At 39.5% G+C, this 25,064-nt stretch overlaps 1 protein-coding gene across 1 annotated transcript in view; it reads left to right on the forward strand.

Moving 5' to 3' along the window:
* EXOC4 (exocyst complex component 4) overlaps positions 1-25,064 on the forward strand; it is an 879,542-nt gene that overhangs the window by 794,235 nt on the left and 60,243 nt on the right. The window contains exons 15-17 of the mRNA XM_027842359.1: positions 4,504-4,645; positions 10,427-10,605; positions 12,943-13,102. Of these exons, the coding sequence (XP_027698160.1) occupies positions 4,504-4,645; positions 10,427-10,605; positions 12,943-13,102 (481 nt within the window). The remainder of the gene's footprint in view (positions 1-4,503; positions 4,646-10,426; positions 10,606-12,942; positions 13,103-25,064) is intronic.

Here is a 25,064-nt window from a genome sequence, read left to right on the forward strand (position 1 = left end):
TTGTCTTTCCCATTAGAATGTGAACACCTTTAAGGACAGGGACCATTTTTACCTTTCCTCTATACTTAGCACAGTCCTTGGCGTTTTATAAAATGCTTAATAAATGTTTGTCGTCTGACTAATGTCATCGTGTTTAAGGAACAGCTAATACTCCGGTTTGGCTAAAACAGATTATCTGTGTGAGGGGAAGTAGTATGAGATAAGGTTGGAAAATTTAGTTGGCACCAGATTGTGGAAGGCCTTGAATGCCACCTATTGTCAGGCCTTCTCTGTACAAAGCCTGAGAAGAAGAGGAAAATCACTTTCCTTGAAGCAGTTTTCCTGGTGGAGAAATAAAATTTTTCAGTGTAGCCAGTACTTGACAAGGAGTGCCAGAAATCAGTCTCCAGATGCTGAAAACCCTAGAACTTTCAGCTTCCTCTGTAAATGAGCTGTTGGAATGAACTTTTATGCATCTTCATTTAGCTAACTCTGCTGCCCAGTAGTAATTATAATTTGAGTCAGATTTCTGTAACAGAATTTCAAAGTCCTCAACACACTGACAAAAACCAAGCCCCTCCCCCACTACTAGGGAAATTAGCTGTTTCCATTCCCAGCTGACATCTCCATCCATCCCCTGAGCCTTTAACAAGGTGCTGGCACAGAATTATACAGTGAGCTAGTTCTTTCTCCAGTCTAACACCCCCTTCCTATCCCTCTTCGTTTCTCCCACCTACGCCATTAGCTTGATCTGTGTTCTATGTAAAGCTGAATATCAGTTTTTCCTTGAATCTCCAAAAACCCATGAGTGTTTTTTTTTTCCTTCTATAGAAAAGAGAGATAAGAAACTACCCTTCCTTCCTCATCCCTTCCCTAGAATAATGTAGAATAATGTTAACATTGGAAAGAGAATACAGTGTCACACATCCGTTCTCGAATGGAAAATAATGTGACATGATCAGACCTATGCTGTACATACCATCATAGTCCCCTGACACATGGTGGCCAACAATATGCACTTGTGAATATATCAGCTAGATAAAGGATGCTGTGTGGAGCTGCAGGGCAAAGATTTTCTGTGTGCATTACTAAGTGGGCTAAATGTTACTGAGCCCCAAACCTTTCCCTGCTTAGCTCTATAGTATAGACAAATTGTATCTAGTCAGATCTTTTTTGATCTGGACCTATGATTTCATCAGTTTCATGAACTCCAAATGTGGAAAATCCCCTCATCTATGCAGATGAGTAATGTGTTTGTAATTTATTATTTTAGGTAGTTGCCTAGGGCACTAAGAAATTAAGTGGATTACCCATGGTCACAGAGTTAATTGTGCCATGATGATTACTTGAAACCCACTCTTCCCAACTCCAAGGTTGGCCATCTGTCTGAGACACCTTCAGTGTTGTGACTAATGATGAGTAATTCAATGAGCAAGCATGTAAATATACTTTCATACATCATATTTTATAATAATAATAATAATACTGTTAGTTGATATTTAAATTGTGCCTATGTTCCAGGCACTGTGCTAAGCACTTTACAATTATCTTATTTGATCCTCACAACACTCCTGGGAGGCAGATGATATTATTATCCTCATTTTCCATGAGGAAACTGAGACAAACAGAGGTTAAGTGATTTGTCCAGGGTCACAGTCACATAGCTAGTAAATGTCTGAGGTCAAATTTTAACTTCGTTCTTCCTGACTCCAGGCCTGGTGCTCTATTGCACTACCTAACTGTCCATTGCATTACCTAACTCCTTGACACAGGTTTTCAAAATGCCTGTTTATGATCTATCTTTATATAATTTTGAACATCAGTTTCCTCATCTCTGAAATGGAATAATAGTATGTGAAGTACCTGCCTAACCGTATTATTATGAAGAAAGCACTTCATAATCCAAACCCTGTATAAATATTAACTATCATCTTTGTAACTGGGTAGATTTCCTAGGTCACGTTACCCTGGATACGTATATTTGTTATGTGTTTACAGGGTAGAGCTAAGGATGATAAGGTTCCAAGCTCATCAGCATTTGAGCTAGTTAATATAGCCCATAGAACATTTTTGGCCTATAGCCACACACTGCCTCCTTTATCTAACCTATAGACTCACAAGCGTACATTGTTGTTCATCATGGCACATGGTAGGGGACCTTGTAAAGCCTATGTCTGATCATGTCACTTGCTTCCTGTTTCCTGTTGTTCTGTGGCTTCCTGTCTTAAGGATATCCTCTGTTTATCCATTTACAACCTGACTCTAGGCCACCCATTCAGATTTATCTCCTTTTACTCTCTCTCCCGTAATCTATATTCCTGACCAAATGGCCTACTTAGAATACCCTGTTTGGAACATTCCAGCTCACTGGTTGTCCCCTGCCTAGAATGTTTTTTCTTCTTACTTCTGCTTTTTTGATCTCTTGTTACCCCGGAGGCTGAATTCCAACACTGTCTCCTAGAAGAGACTTTGCCTGGTCCCTGTACCCAGTATGTGCTTCCCCCCTAAATTGCTTTGCATTTAGTTTTTCTTTATTTTGTATTTACTTATCTGTGTATATGCTGTTTATCCCCAGTAGAATGTAAGCTTCTTGAGGAAAGGCCTTTTTTATCTTTGTATTCTCAGTGCCTGACACATAGGAGGCCCTTAATAAGTACTTGAATTGGAGTTCAATGAAGCTCAACCCCAGTAATAGTATTGAAGAAAAATCAACTCAAAATTCAGGTCCTTCCTACCAGGAATGACTCATTTACATCATCTTTGAACCTGAACAAAAATATTGTGTTAAAAGGAACATATTGAAAGAGGAACAGAATTTTGTAAATAAAAGCCAAATACATCCTTCAGATCATTGTACAGAAACGTTCTGTAGAAAAGATGCATGTGTGTGCATGTGTCTTCTGTCGCAAATCTTGACTGCAATCACCCTGAGCAGATTCTAGTCTGCCAGCACTGTTTCTTCCTGTATTTTCATTTGACATTTAGGAGCTAGTTAATTATTTTTGGTTGTCTCTGTTTGCCCTGTTCAGAATTTCTTTACTCAGTACTGTCTCCCATTTAAAAAATACTTCATAAATTTCAGTGAGCCCTAAGGAGTTCATAAAGCAGCTTTCCAATCAAGCTCTGGGTTTAATGCTTAGTTGTTTTTTGTTGGGTTTTTTTTTCAATAGAGCACTATGCTTTCACCATAGATTAGAGCCAAATTAAATACATCTCTAGCTAATTTCTTTACTGAAATACTTTTATCCTACTTGTTATGGTTTGAACTCAGCTGCATCTCTAAGCCTATACCTTTTTTTTTTGTCAGTTTCTTTAACCTTCAGGTTGGTAGTTGATCATTTGTTTACCACATGAAATATTTGATGTTGCTATTATTATCATTATTGCTTATCATCATCATTATTAACAGGAACAGGAAAGATTAAAATTTCTTAGCAGGATGTTTGGAAAATGTTTAGAAGATAAAAACCTTTTTTTATTAAAAAAAAAAAGAAAATGTTTTTGATAGTGAGGATAGTATGAACCCCAGAGCTGGAAATAGAATTTCAGTGTCCTATTCCTAATTCTCTTCATTTATACATGTATAGCTTCTTTAGTTCTCTGTACTGCAGATAATGAATGTGGAAAATATCACGTAACAAAGGAGTCAGGAGGTTCAGTTAAAGACCTCAAAATCTTAGTAAGCCAAGAATCTTCACTTGTTTTGATATGATATGGAATAGTAATAGAGAGGATGCAGTATCACACATCTAGCCTCCAGTAGATACTTTTAGGATGATGCAAAGGTGAACAATGGCTAGTAATGTACATTGTTAAATCTTGTTTCTCCTTTTACATTAACTGCCTTGAACAGAGATCAGCTTTTACCATTGTTTGCTATCATCTTTTATTTTTTCTGTCTTCCCTTTCTTCCTTGAGGAAGAACATGATTATCCTACATAACCCAGAGGCCTGGACTGTAAGGCACTGTCTCTCTAGCCTTGGCAAGATCTTGGGGTTGATAACTCATCCAGAATTCTTGCCAGCACTGTGGAGTAGAGCTGCAAACAGATGCTGAGCCCTTCCCCTTTCAAAGGAAGCACCCCGTTTTTGTTTTGAATCCTCCACAAATAGCATATAGTAGACACTTAATAAATGCCTATGGAAGTAAAATGGAGTTCAGTGCAGACCAATCTGTAATGGCATTAGAAGAAAAATACCCAAAATAGCAACTTACTGGATCTTGAGAGCATGAAGGTGTGGAGAGCCCTGACTTTATGTGGTTCTCACTGGATTTGAGCCTATCGGACTTGCTTCACTGTCTAATCATTTGCTAAAACAGATGTTTCTTCATGTACTCCCAGTTCCTCGTATATTCATATGAAGATGTTTCTTCATGTACTCCCAGTTCCTCATATATTCATATGAAGCCAAAACAGTGAGGAGAGACATGAAACAAGATGCCATGTTTATTTGTTTGTTTGTTTTTTAAATGCATGCACCAAGTGAAATTCTTAATGTTTTTATCATTTTTCTTTCTTTCAGTGCCTTCCCCTGGTCAAGATAACCACATGAGCATGGATCTCCCTCCAGGGTCAGAACAGATCATGCAGACGCTGAGTGAACTGGCCAAATCTTTCCAGGAAATGGCTGACCGCTGCCTGCTGGTTCTGCATTTGGAAGTCAGGTGCAGCTTTGGGCGGGAGTTCTTGCCAGTTTGAATGCATTAGGAGTCATATGTCACTCGCTTTCTAAGGAAGTATTTTATGAGTCCTTGTAGATGTTTTAATAAAAATGTTCATTTTACAAACTGGAAGTGAACGACAGAGTCTGTCTTCAAATTGTGCTTACATATATGCAAGGCACTGTGCTAAACAGTATTCGTGATGTACAGAATAAGACTTTCCCCTACAACATGCTTGGAAAGAGAAAACTCATATATGAGCAAAGTTAAACAACAATATGAAATAACAGCACAAGAGATTCCATAAGGCTGTCCATGAGTAATTATCGAACAGGTGATAGAGGATTATGAATTCTAAGGAATGAGATATTAATGTTGGCCTGATTAGGCCTTCTTCATGGAGGAGAAAGGATTTTAACTATATGATATTTGTGATCCCCAAACTAAAGGATCATAGGACTATAGAGTTTTAGACCTTGAGGGATCCTTAGATATCATCTGGGCCAACCCCATCATTTTGCAAATGAAGGAACAGGAATCCACACAAGTGAAATAGTAAGTAACAGAGCCAATATTCAAACCCAGATCCTTTGCCCCCAAATTCATTGCCCTTTCCCCTAGACCACAGTGCATCTTCCTCCTGGTGCATTGCTTAGCCCACCCAACAACATTCTTCTCTGTTATCTATTCATTTCCCCATTTTAGAGGATGCATTAGATCATCATGCTTAGTCTTTTTTTTTTTTCAGTCCAGATGTTGAATTCATCAGTTTAGGGAACTCCCAGGTAGGAACATCCCTCTATCCATGTGGATCTGTAACTGCTCTAGAACCCCAGCCTGTAAAAAGCTGCCTGGAGCATTGAGAGTGGTCCACAGGCTCACTCTCCCAGCATCACATCAGCACCTGTCAGAGGCAGCACTTAGGCCCACATTGACCCGACTCTGCAGCCATCCCAGTATTCACTACACCATGCTGCTTCATGGCCTGCTTTTGTTTCCTTAATGTCTCTACCCCCTACTCTGCTTTTTTTTGGTCTATTTTATCTTTAAGTATGACATCATAAGTGTTTCAACATGGTATGGCCAGAGACACAGTACTAGATTCAAGTCTTTTCAGCTTTTGGAATGGAGTGGCTTCCTGTTGTCTCTCTAGGATGCACAATAGTGTAATCAGATATAGATGCAAAAGCAGTGAGGCTTCATGAAGAGGGGGCTGCCTAACTTATGTTACCCAAGGCGCTGGGCTCTCACTCCTCCTAAGTGCTTTCAGGTACTAGATGGGCAAAGGATGGGCAAACAGAAAAATCAATACAGATTGCTCTTGAATATACTGTTTTTTCATCCTCTCCAGTAGTGTAATAGAAGGGTCAAAGTAGCAGACTGGGAGTCTGGAACCCTAGGTGACATGCCTGTTCTGGCTCCTACTAACTCTGTGACTACTTTACCCCCTTGGGTTCCATATCTGTAAAATGGGCAAATATGGATACATGTGCTCACATCTGCAAATTTGTGATTTGCAAAAATCACATCTACAAATTTGTGAGAAAAGTGTTGTGCAAGCTCTAAAGTGTTAGAGCAATCTGAGTTGTTAGCAGCAGCAGTATGACTTGTCTGTTTGAGCTTTTCAGAAACAGTGACATTTCCTTTCTTATTGGTTTTATACCAATTTTGAAATTGTTTTCTATTAGTTTGTAAGATAGCAATTAAATATATCCCCTGCTTCTATGAATAGATCAAATGGAACAAGCTCTTGAGGAAAAATACCTAATAACTTTGTGATGTGCCAAATTGCAGATTTGCGGAGCGAAGCAAATAGAACACCAAACTAATTACTATCAAAATCCACAGAACTCAGGTTATTGATTGTGTAAGTATGCAATATTTTTTAAAGCCAGACCTAGCTATGTCATGTAGCCAATTCCCAAGAGACATTTTAAACACCTTGAGGTAGGTCATTAACTCCTCTATGTTGCTCCTCCCCTTCATTTCTGCACATTCTGACAATAATAATCATAACATTAGATGCCATTCCATCTAAAGCTTGTTTGGCATGCTGTCAGGGGCACTTAGAGCTGGAGGAAAGGGAATTAGAGTGTGGCCACATAAGAATATTTTGAACTCTAAAATCTGGGAAGGGATTTCTCCCTTTTTTCATCTGTCACTGAGCACTATCCCTTAGTTCTCCCTGCCCAACTTTGAGAGGTCACAAGGTTTCCCAAAACTTTAGTAACAGAGCAGAGGACCAAGAATCTGAAGACCTGGGTTTCTCTTTCTGTTTGCCACTAACTCGTGATGATCATACGCTTGTCACTTAAATTCTTTTTGCTCCATTTTCCCAATCTGCAAAATGGGGGCAATAATGTCAATGTTACGTAAGTCAATGGGATATAATAAATATTAAAATGCATTGAAAAGTAAAGTTGAAAGATAAGATCAAATCATTATTATTATTATTTATTTGTCCTAAGAACTTGAAGAAATATCTTCTCTTTGAGAAATTCTGAGAGTTTTCTCTCCACTGGTATTGTTTGAAAGGAATGAAGATGTTTTGAAGCCCTTAGGTACTATGTGATTTTTCTTAATCATAAGAGACACAACTCAAGGAACCCCATAGCTGTCTTTTAACATTTGAAGGGCTGTCTGTCACATGGAAAGGAGAATTAGATTTGTTGCCATAGGACAGACTCAGGTCCAGTGAATGGGATTTGCATGGAAACAGATTTTGGCTTGATGCAATAAAAATTTCTTCATAAGTGATAACTGAAACAAAGTAGAGTGACCTATCCCAACAGTGTCAGCAGAAACTGGACAATCTCTCATCTGGGATATAGAGGATACGAATTGAACAAACTGGTCTCTGAGATCCCTTTCAACTCTGAGATTCTGTGGTGCCTTCAAGGTTCCATCAAGTAACAATCTAAACAGAAGGGGTTTTGCAGTTTCATACTCATGCCCTTCCATGGCTTTCTGGAACCACTGCTGATGTTTAGACTCTGTAGGGACTTGAATCTCATGATTGAGGAGGCTTACTAAAATTCTATCCAGAAAAATTCTAGATTATGCAAATACAGGGTAATATTAGTGGGCTGTGAGTGTCTTTTTTAAGTGTAAAAATAAAAAGCATTACAAAGAACCTTAGAATGAGAAATGGTTCATTGTTTTTAGTGAAAATACAATTGTTTCCAATGTGTTAAGAAAAGGTTTCAAAGAAGAAGAAATTTAAAATGGAGTATTTTCAGTGTTGATTCATTAAGGTAAGGGTTTTAAAATATAGATGTTATTATGTTCAGCAAGTGTTACTAGTAAGAATTTAGTGAGTAGATTCCACTGTGTTGTGTTGCTTCATCTGTAGAGCCTGGTGCCATATATAAAAGATCTAATACGTTTTATGCTACTGTGCTGAAGAGGAGAGAGCATATGCTAGTCTGCCTGCCACATGCATCAGGGATGTCAGCTTTGGCTCAGGGTTTAAAATTTAGTGTTACCACCATTACCACCATCTCTTTGAAGCCCAGGCGGAAGTCTGTGTTCCAGTGAGGAAGGGTGCTGGACCTCAAGTCAGAGGACTTGGGTTCCTGCTACCTTACTAACTAGGTGACTTTGGGTAAATTACTTAAGCTCCCTTTGGGTAAATTACTTAAGCTGTCTATGCTTAAGTTTCCTCACCCATAGAAGAGAGGGTTAGACCAGATGACTTCTAAGATCCAATCCAGATCTAAAACTATGGTGCTAAGTGGGAGAAAAAAAGATAAATTAAAGAAACCAGAGACAGTATTAAGGGAGTCAAGGGTAGTACTGGGGACCTGAAAAAGCTAATAAGAATTCCAAAATGGCACTAGAGATGGAGTGAAACATTGATCAGAGCTTAAAGTGCCAGGAAGGGAGGGTCAGAGAAGCACCATCTGCCACATATGATATTGTCACCACTCTGAAGGCTAAAGAGCCTAATTTTAACCCTAGCCAGTGCTATAGTTGTTGGATGACACAATATGTTTTTTATAATAGAACTTTAGAATTTAAGAACTGAAAGTGACATTAAGAGTTCATGTAATCCAACTCCATCACTTTGTAGATGAGGAAAGAAAGCCTAGAGAAATGGAGTGAGACACCCATGGGCATCATAGTAATTTGGAATTATATAGTGTTTTAAGGTTTGCAAACTATTTTACTTACAACAAACTCATGAGAGAACTGTCATCTCCATTTTAAAGACAAAGAAACTGAGATCAGAGAATAGACATGACTTAGCCATGGTCACATAGCCAGTATGTGTCAAAGCTAAGATTTGAATCCAGGTCTCTTGGATTTTGAACCTTGACTCAACGCTTTTATTACACACTGCTCTATTTTTTTGAATTATAAAGGTAGTTTCCAGGGAAGAATTAGCAGATTTAATGAAATATCTAGCACAATTCTTGGCACTTAAGTAGGTGTTTGATTAATAATTGATTCATTGACTTTTCAGTGAATTAATTAGAAGTCATCTGGTTTGAACTGAGACCCAAATAAAATTCAACATGGACTACTTTTTGAGATTCAAAAGAAGTAAATTGCATTTGGAACTGCTGTGTTTATATTACTCAGTACTCATAAGGTAGACACAGAAGTCTAGAGAGACTGAGAGCATGCCTTGCCATGATAATAAATATTTACTATGTGCCTCTCATTTGCTGAATATGTTACAAAGAACCTAGATTACATATAGGCTCTGTCCTCCAGGAATGGATACTCCAGTGAAGTATCTCAAATTATCCTGACTTTTTACCTTTATCCAAGAACCAGCCATAACTTAAAAAAAATTTTTTTTGAAAGGCAAATAAATAGGCAACACACACCAGGAATTTAGAAAAACTTCAAATGCCAAAAAATTCAGTCTTGTTCCAAATAATTTTGTACTAGTGGTCCTCATTATTCTTTAGCATTGTTAAAGTTCAAGCTAGAAAGCCTTAGCAAAAGCCAACAGGTTCTAATGAGTTGTAGGACCCAGCTGAAAAACATTTGACATTTTACCTGAGAAACCATAGGTCGTATTTAATCACAGGGAGGTCCCTTTTCCACAGTTGAGGGGGAAAGGGAAATGACACCCTAATTATTAAAAGACATTATAGAAGGATTAAAAATTGTTGAGGTTTCCTCCCATTTGAACTCCAAAGGAAAAATATAAACTTGCCCTTTGAGTCTGGATGCCGAGAATGTCACCTCTATCAGCCGTTTTCTTTCACCATCAGGAGGGCTTGAAGTGGGGGCAACAGCAACTGCCTGTAGCTGGTTTAGCCTAAGTGTGCGCTTTCTGAAAATCAACCCTCATGCTGTGCAATCAGCAGCGTTTGCAGAAAACCTTAATGCCAAAGTCATGTTGAGGTCATCAGCAGCTGCCTATGTTAGAAAATAGCACAGGATTTTCCTTTTGAAGTTGATACTTCCTTGACACCATATTAATGCCCTTTTACAAGACTAATTGCTTGGGGACCAGCCGATACCCAAAAATACCATGTAATTTTCCTCAGGGAAGTGATAGGCCTTTCGCCATGACATGCACAGCTTTTCACCTGTTTGTAAAGAACTGAGTTGTGGTTTTGGCCAAAAAATAAATGGTATTGGTTTGGGGGGATTTTTATTGTTGGTGTTTTGTTTTGTTTTGTTTTGTTTTTAAGTCATACAAAATTTATCAAGCTTCACCCTTTTCAAAGTGACTGAGTATTTAAAAGTGGCAAAGGAACCATTATATTCATTTAAGTCTGTCATTAACAACTTACCTGTTTTCCTTTTTTTTTTTTTTTTCAGAGTTCACTGTTTTCACTATCTCATCCCTCTGGCAAAACAAGGGAATTATGCCATTGTTGCTAACGTGGAAAGTATGGATTATGACCCTCTGGTGGTTCGGCTTAATAAAGACATAAGTGGCATTGAAGAGGCCATGAGTTCCAGTCTGCAGCAGCACAAGTTCCAGTATATCTTTGAAGGTCAGATCTTTGCCCATGTGATTGGAAGGAGGAAGGATAGAATTTGTACACATTTCTGTCTGCCTTAAATTTGAAGCTGTTGGGAAAAGCATTTTGTTTCTTACATGTTTGGAGATGCAAATTGTGTGTGTGTGTGTGTGTGTGTGTGTGTGTGTGTGTGGCTAAGGTAGACCAAAGTATGGTTACCATCTGCTCCTGATTGATAAGGAGATTTTATCAAACATAGGGGCAGATGGCAGTCCTGCTGCCTGCATCCTGTGCTGCTCATAAGGTCTGGGTACAGGTGGGGAATGGACCCTGATTTAATTCATACAAAATTGAAGGGAAATAGGGAGAGGGAATCCTGAAAGATTCCTCATCAATAGTATCGTTGTCTATAAAAACCATTATTCCACTATGACTGCCGTCTTCCCAGAGTGTATCTTCTGAAAAGAGCATATGCCTCTGATTAACAAGGTTCCCTCAGAACATTAAGGTGTATTTCCTTTAGTCCTATGTTGGTTAATGTGGAGTGTGCCATGTGTGGAGCATGGTGGTGAGAACTGCTAGCTTCTGCCTCAGAATGTAGCTAATTTCCATGAAAGTAGGTATACAAAGGAGTGTGATCACCTAAAGATGGGAAAAAGTAGCAATGTGTGGCTATCCCTCCTGTTTTGAACTTTATGTCTTCTAACAAAATTTGACTTTAAAATGATGCTTGTTTTCCCTTTGACTTTGTTCCCATGGGAACAGATCAGTAAGTCAGGTAGAAAACTTAGTCATGAGAGGCTGAATATGGTGATAAGCTTAATATGGTGGCCAGCTCTGTAGTAGATTGCCAGTCCTGGTCCAGTAGAGGTGTTATGACTGGTGGGACTTAGAGCCCTCCCCATATACTTCATTTTTCCTTCACCACATGTTACTCAAGAATGTCCTCTCTGCTGTTGGCCACTGTTCTGTACTTTCTTCTTTTGATAACTTGGTTCCAATTCCAGAATCCATATTCATAGCTCTCAGAACTTTGTTCCCCTTTTCCCCCTAATCTGCATAATTTAAAATGCCCATTACTGATATACTGCAGTAGAATACTTGTTGATATGGATGTTTCCCATCCTCTAACACATACTGTGCTCTTAAATTCTCCAAGTTTGAGATTTCATTCTATGTCAAATAAACTAGGCCTGTGCTATTCAATAGTTCAAAATTCATTACAAGTTCAACTAGAAGAGGTGAATGCCATCAGTGTCTTTGTCTGCACTTATTTCAGATACCTTGTCCTCTATCTAGAATGCCAACTGCTAAGTTTTCCATCTCTTCTTATATGTTTTAGAAGAGAAAAATAGCCTCAAGAAATGGCTCGCCCAGTGAAACTTCATGTTATTCACATCATACTATTCTTCTACCACTGAATTATAAATAATGTCCTGTCAATCTGAGCTATTGATTGTTAGAGCCCATGTATGACTCTTTATATGTCAGAATAAGCCAGGCTCAGATCTGCTGAGTCTGCCACCAGAAGTCACATGGACAGTGTGCCATCTGCATGCCTCCACACTTTCTTGTTCTATTTTAGCCACTGTGTTCAGCCTATCAATTTACTGCTTCTAGTAATACATATACTTACTGTACTAGTAATAAAGATATGCACTGAAAGGGTCAAGAATACAAGAAGAACAAATGCAAGTCATCAAACTGTAACACGTTCCTGTTGGAACTTTGGTTATGATCCTAGTCGGCCAGTGAAGGGTCCCCTGTACCTTTCTCTCACACATCTGCTTTCAGCAGTTTATTTTCTGACAGTATGAGAACGTGGGAGCCCACCCCAACCATTATATCACAATGTCGTATCATGTCCTGCCCAATTCTCTCCACATATCCGCTGGTCAGCGCCCTGTGCGAAGGAGCAGGGACTCCAATTCAGTTTGACCTCTCAAGATGTTCTTTGAGCCCTTGGCATGGCGGCCTCGAGGCAGTTGGCAAGGCCAAAATAAGAGAAGAGTCAGACATTGCATTCTGCGCAACTTCCCTCCATTTGTAACTGCTTAGGTTGCACGGAGCCAGTTTCCAAATGGAGGACAAAACCAGCTTAAAGATGCTGATTTCTCTTTCGCCATTTCCGTTTAAGGAAGACTTAAAGATGCTAGATCAAGAGCTCAAAGAGACCTCAGAGGCCGTCTGGTCCAACCCCCTCATTTTACAGTTGAAGAAACTGAGGCCCAGGGAAGTTAAACGCTTTGCCTAAGGCCATTCATATAGGTAGTAATGCATCTGTTCACATGTGTCTGATATGACAGTCAGTTTGGAGAACTGCCCTGCCCCCTCTGTGTCTCATTCACCACCCCTCCTTTGCTCCAATAGGTTTGGGCCACTTGATTTCCTGCATCTTGATCAATGGGGCCCAGTACTTCAGGCGTATCAGTGAGTCCGGCATCAAGAAAATGTGCAGAAACATCTTTGTGCTTCAGCAGAACTTGACCAACATCACCATGTCACGAGAGGCAGACCTGGACTTTGCAAGGTACAGGGAAAGTTGGGGTCACATCCACGCAGTGCACGTGGAGCCTGGGATCTCATGAACAAGCGCATGCAGTTGTAAAGAGCCTGAGGTCCTAGAACACAAGTGTTGGGATTTTTTTCCATCTCTTCCTATGGTGCTCCATCCAAGTACAACTGTGCCCATTTGGAGAGTAATGGAAGAACAAGCCTGTCCTACCACGGGCGGACAAGCCCTTGTTGGACGAGACCCAAGGTTTCATTGGTGCAGGGAACTCCTCCTAGGGGAACTCCCCCACTGATGCAGATGAACACTTGTTCTGCAATCTATGATCTTAGAGGCTTATTTGGGTGCATTGAGAAGTTAAAAATAATATCAACAACAACAACAATAATAATAATAGCTAGTATTTATATGTTGCCCACTATATACCAGGCACTGCGCTGAGTGCTTTACAAAGATTATCTTGTTTGAGCTTCACAAAAACCCTGGGACTTAGGTGCTGTTATTATCCCCATTTTATGATGAAGAAGCAGACACACGGAAGTTAAGTGACTTGTCCAAAGTCTCAATGCTAGTAAAGTGTCTGAGGTAGGATTTGAACTCAAATCTTCCTGACTTCAAACCCAATGATCTATCCACTGTGCCACCCAGCTGCCTAGAATCACACAGTCAGTATGTGTCGGAGGCAGCATTTAAACCCAGGTCTTCCTGACACAGTCCAGCACTGCATATGCTGTGCCACACTGCCTCTCAGTAGATAAGTAAACATACTATATCCCTACATACATTTAAAAAAAAATAAAACAGATGAATCCAAAGCTCCATCAGTAACAGCCAATGTCTGACAACACTCATGGTTAAGAAATCAACCTTTATTCCTAATCTCTCTGACTCTCATTTAACAAGGTGCTTTTATTTTTGTATCTTTTAATTTGACTTTTTGCTTCCTAGAGAAGCTCGGGAAAGATAGAAAATTCTTGGAGTGGCGTTTAAAGAGATAAATAAATGTCACGTCATATGAAAAGTTATTATAACTTATGGTTTTTATTACATAATCCTATTGAGCCTATTCTCTTCCTCCCTGTCCTCCTTTGTCCTCATATATTTCTCCCTATTTCTGTGTGTGTATCTTAAACTGAATTAGATGAAAAGCCTTCCTTACTCAGATTAGGAAAACCAGGTGTGACTGAATGTTGCATTTATTTGGCCTCTCTTATGGGGAATGATCTCATTATTGAATTAGTCTGTTCATAATAACATTGACAAGGGGAAGTTAAGAACATAGAGGCCTGAGGGACACTGAGAACCATGACTAATTCTCTGTGGAATATAATTCCTAAATTCAATCATCCCTTTTTAAATTATTTTTTTTCTGTAGCTGAAACGTTAAGTAAATTAGCATGGTTTTTGGCAGACAGTGTGGGGCCTGAACATGTGCTAATAGCAACTGGCATCTGAGTTAATGAAATGCTGACTGAGCAGTATTTAGTTTCTGAGGTTGGCATCAGTGGACTTTCCACTGGGGAAGCATTGCTCCAAACAGTCATTGAATGGCGACTGAGTTTTGCCTTTCCCAGATGTCTTGTGTCTTCCCTGCCTAGGACAGATCTCACCCAGCTTCTGGTATCTTCTTTGATCAGATAGATTGGGAAAGGAAATACGTTGGCAGAAACGTATAGAAGATGCGAGCACGATGGGTAAGCAAGCTGATCTCAAAGATCGTTTCAGGCTTTGACGTAGTGTAGGCCTTGGTGATGCAACCCTTCGCTGGAAAGGTAGAGTAACTCATGTATCATCCTACACAGACTTTGATTTGATTGATAAGTTCTTCTCCAAAAAAGTGCCAGATGAATTCAGGATCTTAACCTTTAGATCCTGGTTTAGTGAAGGGGGAGTCAGCCTTGGAATTATGGAAACTTGGGTTCAAGTTCAGTCTCTTCATGCATACCAACAGTGTGACCCTGGATCAAATTTGAGTGCCCCAGGCAACACTGCGAACTCTGCGGTTCAGGCCATTTACTTGTGTGCACTGTCAGTTCCATAGGAGCAGAAATCTAATCCCATGCCTGCTTTTCTGGCTGTGTGACCGTTGGCAAGGCCCTTAATCTCTCTTTACCTCCATCTTCTCATCTATAAAAGAGAAATAATAATATCTACCTCAGAGTCATGAAGACCAAATGAGACCATGTAGTTAAAAGTCAGTTGAAACACAAACACTATATACAGATATAAGAGATGATGAGGATTTTGAGCCAGTCAAATCAACACTTATTTGGTAGTGGATTATGACAGATTTCATCTTTAGTACCTTAAAGTTGCTAAACAGGGACCTAAGAAAGGCTTTAATAGCCCCTGAGGTGGGCAAATTCTAACCTGACTGAAGATGAAAAATCTCCTATGAAATTTCTGCTTACCTACACTATAACAAAAATATACATACACATGTACATATGTATATGTGTATATGTCTACATACACATGCATACATATATGTGTGTATATGCACAAACATATACACACATGTATGTGTGTGTGTGTGTGTACCTGAATGTGTTTAGTTCCCATACATAGGTTTCCTTTTGTCTTTGCTTCCCCCTTCATCCCTCAATCATGGACACATGCCTTCTATAGCCTTATGTTTCCCCCCCTTTTGCTGTTGCTGAGAGGGGCAGGTTCTGTGAAATGTATCCCATTAGTTCTACTGAATTTCAAACTATATTAGATAAACCTAACAGCAATACCCAAATAGCCAAGAATAGAATGTGAGGAGTGAGGCTCAGCACTCCTTAAACAGTGGCTAATCAAGCATGGACAGCATCTGTATTTCCTCTGACTCTCTATAGGAATGTTATCTTCAAGCATAGTAATTAATCATTGGTTTGCCATGTGTCAGAAAACTTAGTTAACAAGTTAGCAAAACTTTCATAAGTTTCCCATTTTTGTTGTTGTTGTTTTAGCTCCATGACCTTGCCCAGTGAAAAGGGAAAGGCTTTTCTATTACAGTTGGGGTTGGGGGTTGGGGGAACAAGGGATAGAGGGCAAGAAGGGGATGAGACAAGATTTTGTGTAATCTCATTTATGCTAGGACTATCAAGATAATTTCTATGATGATTAATATTCTGCTGTGGATACCTTGGGAATTTTTACAGCGTTTGTGACTGTGATAGATAGGTATTATTCATTTTGAGTTGGTTGTTTCATTCTTCGCATACTGATGTCATACTTTAAACTGTGAAAAGGAAGATAAACCTCAGGTGAACAAAGGATTCAAAGCACCTTGCAACATTACTGGAATAATAGTGTGACCCTCCCTGTCTTCTATGGTAATGATCTCTTAAGCCGTGACATGGGTTTGACTTCTTTGACCCTGCTGTTGATTTTCACACTCAGAAGGATAGTTTGTCCTGGGAAATCACTGCAGATTAACTAGAAAGCCAAAGGGCATCATCAGTCTGCTTTGTAATTCCTTTCATCGGACACTATCTTAGCCTGAGCTATGATGTGATTTTCTAAATGTAATTCACAGAAGTATTGACAAGGACCTACATGTTCAATATTCTTGTGTTATACTGGGAGACATCCATGTTGGACTTCAAGCCCCCATATGTATTGTATGGCAATGTTTAACAAAGTACTGTGACTCTGCAGGATTTTTACACAAAGGTGGTATTCAAGATAAGTAGCCTAGAATTTCCTCTCCATCCAGTGCCACATGTTTGCCTTGTAACTGAATTCCCTCCATAATATAGTTAATTTCCTCATTCTTGTTTCTCCCCAGTTGTCTGTCCCCACTGCTTTCTTCTCCTACGTCAGCTCTGCAGAGATCATGTGGTTTAATGGAAAGAGAAAAGATTTGAAGTCAGAAACCCTGGATTTATATTCTGACTCTACGTCTTACTATCTTTGTGACCTTGGGCCAGTCACTTAAACCTCCAGGGTTTATAAAATAAGGAGATTGCACCAGGTGATATCAATAAAAGATATTACATTCCCATCCATCTATCATTGGGCTGTATGTCTTCTTTTCAACCTAGCATTTATCACATTACTGCAAGTAAAGATGTGGGCGCTAGAAATTCTGAACTGATCAAGGAGAACAGTACTAATTTATGATAAAACCATCCTGATGGCTTGGAAGAAAAAATGTTTTACTGATTTTTTTAAGTAATGTTATCCCTTCCAAATACTCCCATCCACTCCCCATAGAAACTTATCTTGTGACAAAGAAGTGCCATTTAAACAAAACTGATATACTGACCATGCCTTTCAGCATATACCTCATTCCTTACCTATAGTCTACCACCTCCCTATTGAGAAGAGGGGCATATGTTTCATCCTAAGTCCTCTGGCATCAAGACTGATCATTGCATTGATCTGAATTCTGATGTCTTTTAGTGTTTTTCTCTTCCATGTTTATTGAAGTGTACATATATACCTTAAAATAGAGGTGTGTATATGTACATACACACATATATAAATACATATATATACACACATATGTTTCTCTTGATTCTGATTACTTCATTTTGCTTCAGTTCACTCAAAGATTCCCAAGTCTCTCTAAATGAGAGGAAAATATTTCAAGATCCTTTATTGTTGCGTTTCCTTCTCTTTCATATACACTTTAAATGAAGTGGCGCTTTATGGAGATGTGTCAGTGGGAATCTCAACTTCAATCTACAGTAGAGTCTGAGTGGAAGGTGGATAAGAGATAAATATGCAGTTAAACTAAGGAGGTTTTCAGAGTGTGAGCAGCAAAATGCTAAATTTGCAGTATCATCTTTCAAACTGAATAGGCTTTGTGGGTTGGACAGAAGCTACAGACCTTTATAATATGCTCTCCCAAACATAATCACCTTTGTTTTCATGTATGTGTCCAGTGAATCTCTTGAATTTTTATTGTTCCAGAAGTGAAATAAGCTTTTGATTTTACTTTTCATTAATAAACAACCTCACTTCTTGTATTATCTAAGTCTACTATAAGAGATAGCCAATTGAATTTGACCTGGGGAAATTCTCTAACATACTATTAAAGGGATGGTTAATAAATATCTAGAAAAAGAAGCAGTTGTCATAAAAACTAGCATGATTTCATCAAGAATAGATTATGCTAGACTAATGTCTTTCCTTTTTTAATTGGGTTACTAGACTGGTAGATCTACAGAGGATTCCTACAGAGGAATGTTGTAGATATAGCTTACCTGGATTTTATCAGAGCATTTGATAGTCCCTCATGCCACTCATACAGCAAAGCTAGAGAGCTTTTAGCTAGATGGTCATACAGTTAGGTAGGTTAAGACCTCTTTAAATTGCCAGTCCCAAAGAGTAATCACTGTTGGTTCTATGTCATCTTGGAAAGAGGATTCCAGTAGAGCACCCAAGGGATCTATGCTTGGCCTTGTGCTAGTGAATATATTTATCAGACTGGAATAAAGACATAACTGGGATGCTTGTCAACTTTGAACCTTCTAGTGGATGACAGAGTCAGTATTCAACAAACTCTGGACAAGCAAGAACATTGGACTAAATATGATAAAATGAAATCTAATAGGGTAAATGTAGTCTTGTACTTAAGTTCAAAAGATCAACTTCAAGAGTCACAGAGAGGGGAAAGTGTGACTAGATAGCAGTTTTGCTGAAAATTTTTAGAGGTCTAAATAAAATACATGTTCAATGAATCAGCAATATGAAAGCTATCATATTAGCCACCTTAGAATTCATTAAGAGCAACATAGTTTCCAGTACTCAGAAGGTGATAGTACTCCTATAGTCTGCCCTGCCTAGACCACGTGTGCAGCAGAAAATTGTACAGTTATCCCTTCCATGTTTTGGAGGTTAGGGGCGGTCTGGACAATCCACATAAAAATTTTTGGCCTTCCCTTTGTACCAGAAAAGTCTGAATTATTATGGTATTAAAAGATAAAAATATGTTGATATTGTATAATACTGTACATTTATTTTATGCATTTCTGAGTTTCTAAACTTTTTCTATGTTGTCTGTTGGTCTTTGTGTGAAGTCTGTGGCTTTCACAAAACTCCTCGAAAATTCCCATTTAATTTCTTATGCCGACCCATGATATATCGAAACCTCAAAGAGGAAAGTCATGATGTGGAAGGGATAATTGTATTCAATGGGTGCCCTATTTTAGGAAGGACATTACTAAGCTGGAGAACATCTGGAGAAGAGCAGCCAGCCAATGACAGCCCTTAAGATCGTGCCTCATGAAGATGATACAAAGAAATTGGAGATATTTAGCTTGAGGAAGGGAAGACTTGGGGAATATGTGATGTCTCTTCTGAGGTATTTGAAGAGCCACCATGGGGAAGAGTAATGAGGTTCATTCTGCTTGACAGAACTAGGAGCAGGAGGGTTGGAGAAATTAAAAAGAAGCAAATTTAGGAAATGCCAAGTTAAACTTGCTAAGAATTAAAACTATTTAGGAGAGAAGAGGTCCCCCCTCCACCAACGCCTTTAATCAAAGATTGAATGGCCACTGGTCAGGTGTGTTTTAGAGGGGAATTCTGGCTCAGGTACAGGTGGTACTAAATGGACTCCGAAATCCTTTCCCCCTCTCAGCTTCTGTGACTCGTCCTTACTGTCAAAACCTTGGCAGTGACAAAGGGGAAGAACCCAACCCAGGACCTCAGGACAGCTAGAGAGAAAACTACAGTTGGACTGGCTCCTTAGGGTTGGGGTGGAAGGAGGGAGAAGCATGGCTCCTCAGTGAAGAAAGGTTCTCCTCAGCTCAACGTTAAGAAGATGAAAGGTTCCATTTTAGGACAGTAAACCAATAGCTAGTTGAAAATCAGAGACTGAAATAATAGCAGCTTATATTTATGTAGTTTTCTTAAGGTATAAAAAGTGCTTTCCTCACAACAGACCTTTAAAACAGCTGGTAAACCCAAAGAACAGTGTCCCAGCAGTGTTTCCATATTAAGCATGAAACTTATGTAGGAAATAGATGACCCTTAAGAATCTTTTCCCCTTTCCTGAGCTTATGTTAGATGGTGTTCTCAGAGCTGTACAAATAGCCCCTCACTTGTTCAGCTACCCATGTTGGTCTTCCCGAAAGCATCCATGCTGCACAAAAGGGCACTCTTTCCCTCACTCAAGGAGTTGTGTGGTTTTTATTTATTGCATCACCTTCTCCTGTTCCCCCAGCCCCAGCCCCACCCCCACCCTATTGCCCTCTGTGCCTGACCTGTGAACCAAAAATTCTGCCCAAGCAGCTTGGGAAGTTCTTTCATGTGGTCCAAAGGGGACATTCTTTTTTTCAGGAAAAAGTAATTTCTAAGAATCTGAATGTCCAGGTAGCTTCATAACCACCCAAATAATATCAATAAGGTTATTTCCATATATTTATGAAGCATCTTTCTTTTTTCTCTTTTATTTTTTTCTCATTTACATGTAAGAAAAAAAATGTTAACATTCATTTTTAAAAATTTTGAATTCCAAATTCTTTCCCTCCCTCCTCCCCAACTTGAGAAGGCAAGCAATTTGATATAGATTACACATGATTAATGTATAATTATACATTATGCACCTTTCTTCATAAGTCACAAGTATTTTCTTGTTCCCTCCTTAAGCTTCCCACGTGAGGCAGAAAGGTTATGTGCCTCCCCAAAGGTTACAGCCAATTGCAAAGCCAAATGGAAATCCAGGTTTCCAGACATAAAGCAATGCTTTTATCTTAGGCCATACAACTTCCCCTAGGTACAGATTCTCTCTGACAAAGCCAAGAATGGTGAATTTCTCCCAGAAGGAGCCCTCAGGAAGATCTATTTCCCATATCCTTTTGGTCCTAAGATTATTGCTTTCATTTTCTGCAAGAAAGATTCCAGTTTTCCTACTTGGATTGACCAGTGTGTGATGTGATTGTGAGAGGGATAAGCAATAACATGCTGCCATCTGCTGGAATTCCTTCTCAGAGCTCTGGACTGATGAATCCTTTAAGATCCCTTCTCAGGTTCACAGTCAAGAGTAGACACTGCGCCTGACCCTGACCTAAGCTTCGAGGTTCGAGGGTAGCTTTGCTGAAAAAATAATTGCCTTGCAGGGAAAATAATCTCTCTCTCTTTTTTTTTTTAAACAAATAATTTTGGTGTTTTAAAAAATAAACAGCAGATCCTTACACAGGCTTTTCTCTATACATTTGCTACCAGAATACTATCCTGTCACTCACCCAATCAATCAGTAAACATTTATTTATTAAGCACCTACTTTTCCTGGCACTGTGCTAAGCACTGTGAATACAGAAAGAGGCAAAAGGCAGTCCCAGCCCTCAGGGAGTTGGAAGTAACCTCTCCTGATATTCTTCTCCTGGGTTCTCTCACACCAGGGCCAAACACAGCATCATGATATTCTGAGGCTTTTGATGCATGACCATTACCTATGAGGTTTGTGCATGTTTTGCTTTTTTTTTTTTTGTTTTTTTTGTTTTATTGTGTCAGTGATTAGGATTACCTCAAAAACTAGTGTTGCTGTTAATTCCCAATATTGCCACTAGAAAAATGTGTGTTCACCGCATATGTGGTGTCTGGCATACAGTACAGACTTAATAGGTCATTTTTTCCTCCTTTCATTCATTCATACATTCTACAGCATCTGTTGGAGTTAATCAACCACATCCTACCAGATGAGAAAGAAGTACAGACTCTTAGAATTTGGAAGATTCTACCTTAGTAGTCATCTGACCCAGCTGCCTCTTAGGTAGATGAATCCAAGCTGAATTCATTACCTTTCACCCTGAACACACCTCTCCTCTTAACTTCCCACTATTCTTCTCGTCACTCGGGTTCCCAGTTTCTGACTCCTCCTGACTCTCCCTTGGGTCCCAAATCAGTCAGTCACCAGATCTTGTCAATTCTCCATCCACATAGCTTGCATTCAGCTCCTTCTGTATTCACTTTCCAATCACCCTAGGTCAGGCCCTCTTCTCCTCTCACCTGCACTATTGTAGTTCCCTTGTCAGATCTTCAGGCCTCATTCTGTAACCTCTCTCCAGAACTTGCTACTTCTATTAGCCACCCACTGTTCTCCTTCCCTTCTTATGCTTCTGCCCCTTTCAGGTTTTCTGATTGAAGCCTTTCCATTGCTTCTGTTGGCTACTTTTCTTTCCTCTGGTTCCCTAATGATAATTAGATTGAGATCTTTGGTCTTCTGGACTTCTTTCTCAACCTTAATTCCCTTGATGATCTCATTTATTCATAATTTCTGTTGTCATCTCTAGATACCTCTAACAAAGCTAGTTAGTTGCAGAGCTAGGTGATCTTTGGTTCTTCCACTTTCCCATATCCAGCTCCCATATCCAACCTGTATCTCTCAGAATCATTCTCCTTCCTTTCTGTTTTCATCGCTACCCTCCTACTTTAAGTTCTCATCTTACACCTGCTTGTCTTATTGTTGTCAGATTTTCTTCACCCTAATGCATCCTGTACCTGTTGCAAACATCACAACTCTTCCTTACTGGGGCTCCTTTGCTGGCCCAATATCTATATGATGCCCCCTGATTGTGAGTGTTCCCCAAGGTTCTTTCTTGGGCCCTCTTCTGCCTCCATACTTATCTTTTCCAAACTTTTCTATTTCTGTTAAAGGCATCACCATCCTTTTGGTGTCCCAGGTTCATAATCTGCATTATTCTCAACTCCTTCCTATCCTTCACCTCACAAAGCAATTAGTTGCCAAATTTTGGCACTCCCATTACTTAACAATATGCAGCTTCTTTTTCAGGCAAGCACTGAAAAAAAAAAAAAACTCCTTACTTTTTCCCCATACGTGACATATTCATGCTTCCATGTCTTGGTTCATGCTTGGTTGTCTGCCTGCAATGCCCTCCCTCCTCCCCTTTGCCTACATATACCCTTACATCTTCCTAGGCCTAGATTTCTACCTTGACAACATCACTCACATCCAGCCCCTTCTCTCTGCTCACACAGCTCTCACCTTTATTCAGGCCCTCATTACCTCTCATCTAGGTTATTGCAACAGCTCCTTGTCTGGTCTCCTTGCCCCAGTCTCTCTCCAGTCCTGGATAGCCAACACACTGCTACCAAAGTCATTTTTTAAGCCCAGTTCTGACCTTGTTACTCCCCTATTCCACCAATTCCAGTGGTTTCTTATTGACCTTAAGATAAAATAAATTCCTCTGTTTAGCTTTTAAGATGTGTACCATCTGGCCCTAACCTACCTTTCCAAGTTCAATGGACGTTACTCCACCTTGTTTACTCTCCCATCCAACCCTGCAGGCCTTCTCTCAGTTCCTTACATATGATACTCCCGGCTCTTTGCCTTGGCACTGGCCATTCTACATCCTGGGAATTCACTCTCTCCTCCCTTCCATCTTATAAGGTCCTTCTTTTTTTTTTTTTTTTTTTTTTTGTTGCTTAGGCAGTCAGTGTTAAGTGACTTGCCCAGGGTCACACAGCTAGTAAGTGTTAAGTGTCTGAGGCCAGATTTGAACTCAGGTCCTCCTGACTGCAAGGCTGGAGCTCTATGCACTGGCTCTATCCAGCCAGGCACCACCTGGCTGCCCTTCCTTCTCCTTTTAAGATGCATCTCAGGCACTATCTTTTATTTTTATTTTTATTTCTAACTGATCTGTATTTACTCACTTTATATTTATGTTAAATATATTTTTGCATGTTATCTCATCTCCCCTATTAGAACATAAATTTCTTGAGAGCAGAGATTGTTTCATTCTTAACACTCGTAGCTCCAGCACTTAGCACGGTGTCTGACATGAAGGGTGCCCTTAGTAAATACTTGTTGATTGATTATTTAAGAACTTACAATGACCAAGTTTCCATTGTCTCCCCTATCAAGTCGAAATGCCTCTGCTTGACTTTCCATTAATTGACAATACACATCCTGTTTTCAAGGCGGATCATTCTCCTCACTTTGTTTTCCATACATGACATACTCATTCCTACTTCCATGTCTTGGCTCATGCTTGGTTCTCTGCCTGCAATGCCCTCTCCTCTCCACTTTGCCTCCATATACCCCTACATCTTCCTAGGCCTGAGTTTAAGCCTCACCTACTCGATGAAACCATTTCTGATGCCTCTAGTACATACTGACATCTCTCTTTTCTGTTCTTCTTTTGCATTTCTTGAGGAAATTTACTTGAAATTCCTTAAAGGAATTTGCTATTATTCCCTTGAAGTATCTCTTATTTCTGTCTCTCTTCGTATCATCTCCAGTACCACCGCACTTGTTCAGACCCTCATTATCTCTCACCTGGACTCTTACAATAGCCTCCTAATTAGTCTCCCTGCCTTCAATCTCAGCTCCTTTAATCTACTCTAATCCATCCTATGAACTGTTTTCAGATCAAAAATCCTTAAGCACAGCTCTGATCAGGTATGTTTTTTCCCTCCCCATCCCCAGTCACACCACACTTCTTATTATCTACAGGATAATGCACAGAATCCTCGGCCTGTCATTCAGATCCCTCCACAACTGACCCCAGCCTACCTTAACAACTCCATCCTTCACTGTTCTCCTTCTTGTGCCCTGTGGTCCAGCCAGACTTGGTACTTGCTGTTCTGAAACACTTCCAATTCTCCCAGCCCCCTTTTCTGATTCCTTTTACTCTTATTGCTTATTTCATAGAATTAGTAAGCTATCATATACTAACATAGGCTTTTTAAAATTGCTAATCACAGACTTTAGTTTTTTTTTGCTCTAATTTTCATTTGTATGTGTTTACATCCCCTGATAATACCTGCCTCAATGCTTGGTACATAGAAAGTGCTAAGTAATTTGGTAGATTGATTTTATAGACGATATATTGTTATCTTTTCCTTTTAATGCTGTCATGTCTGAATTACACATATATTTTGGCCAGCATCTTTGACCAAACCTAGGTTGATAGGGAACAGGCTAAATATCCAACCCAGTTTTTCTCTCCTGGCTTCCCATGTCAGGAAAGTTGGTCTCTTCCAGTTTTTTCTCCAAGGACAAGACAGCTTCTGGAAATCAGGT

Source organism: Vombatus ursinus, unplaced genomic scaffold (genome assembly GCF_900497805.2).
Source record: "Vombatus ursinus unplaced genomic scaffold, bare-nosed wombat genome assembly UNPS02014870.1, whole genome shotgun sequence".
NCBI lineage: Eukaryota > Metazoa > Chordata > Mammalia > Diprotodontia > Vombatidae > Vombatus > Vombatus ursinus.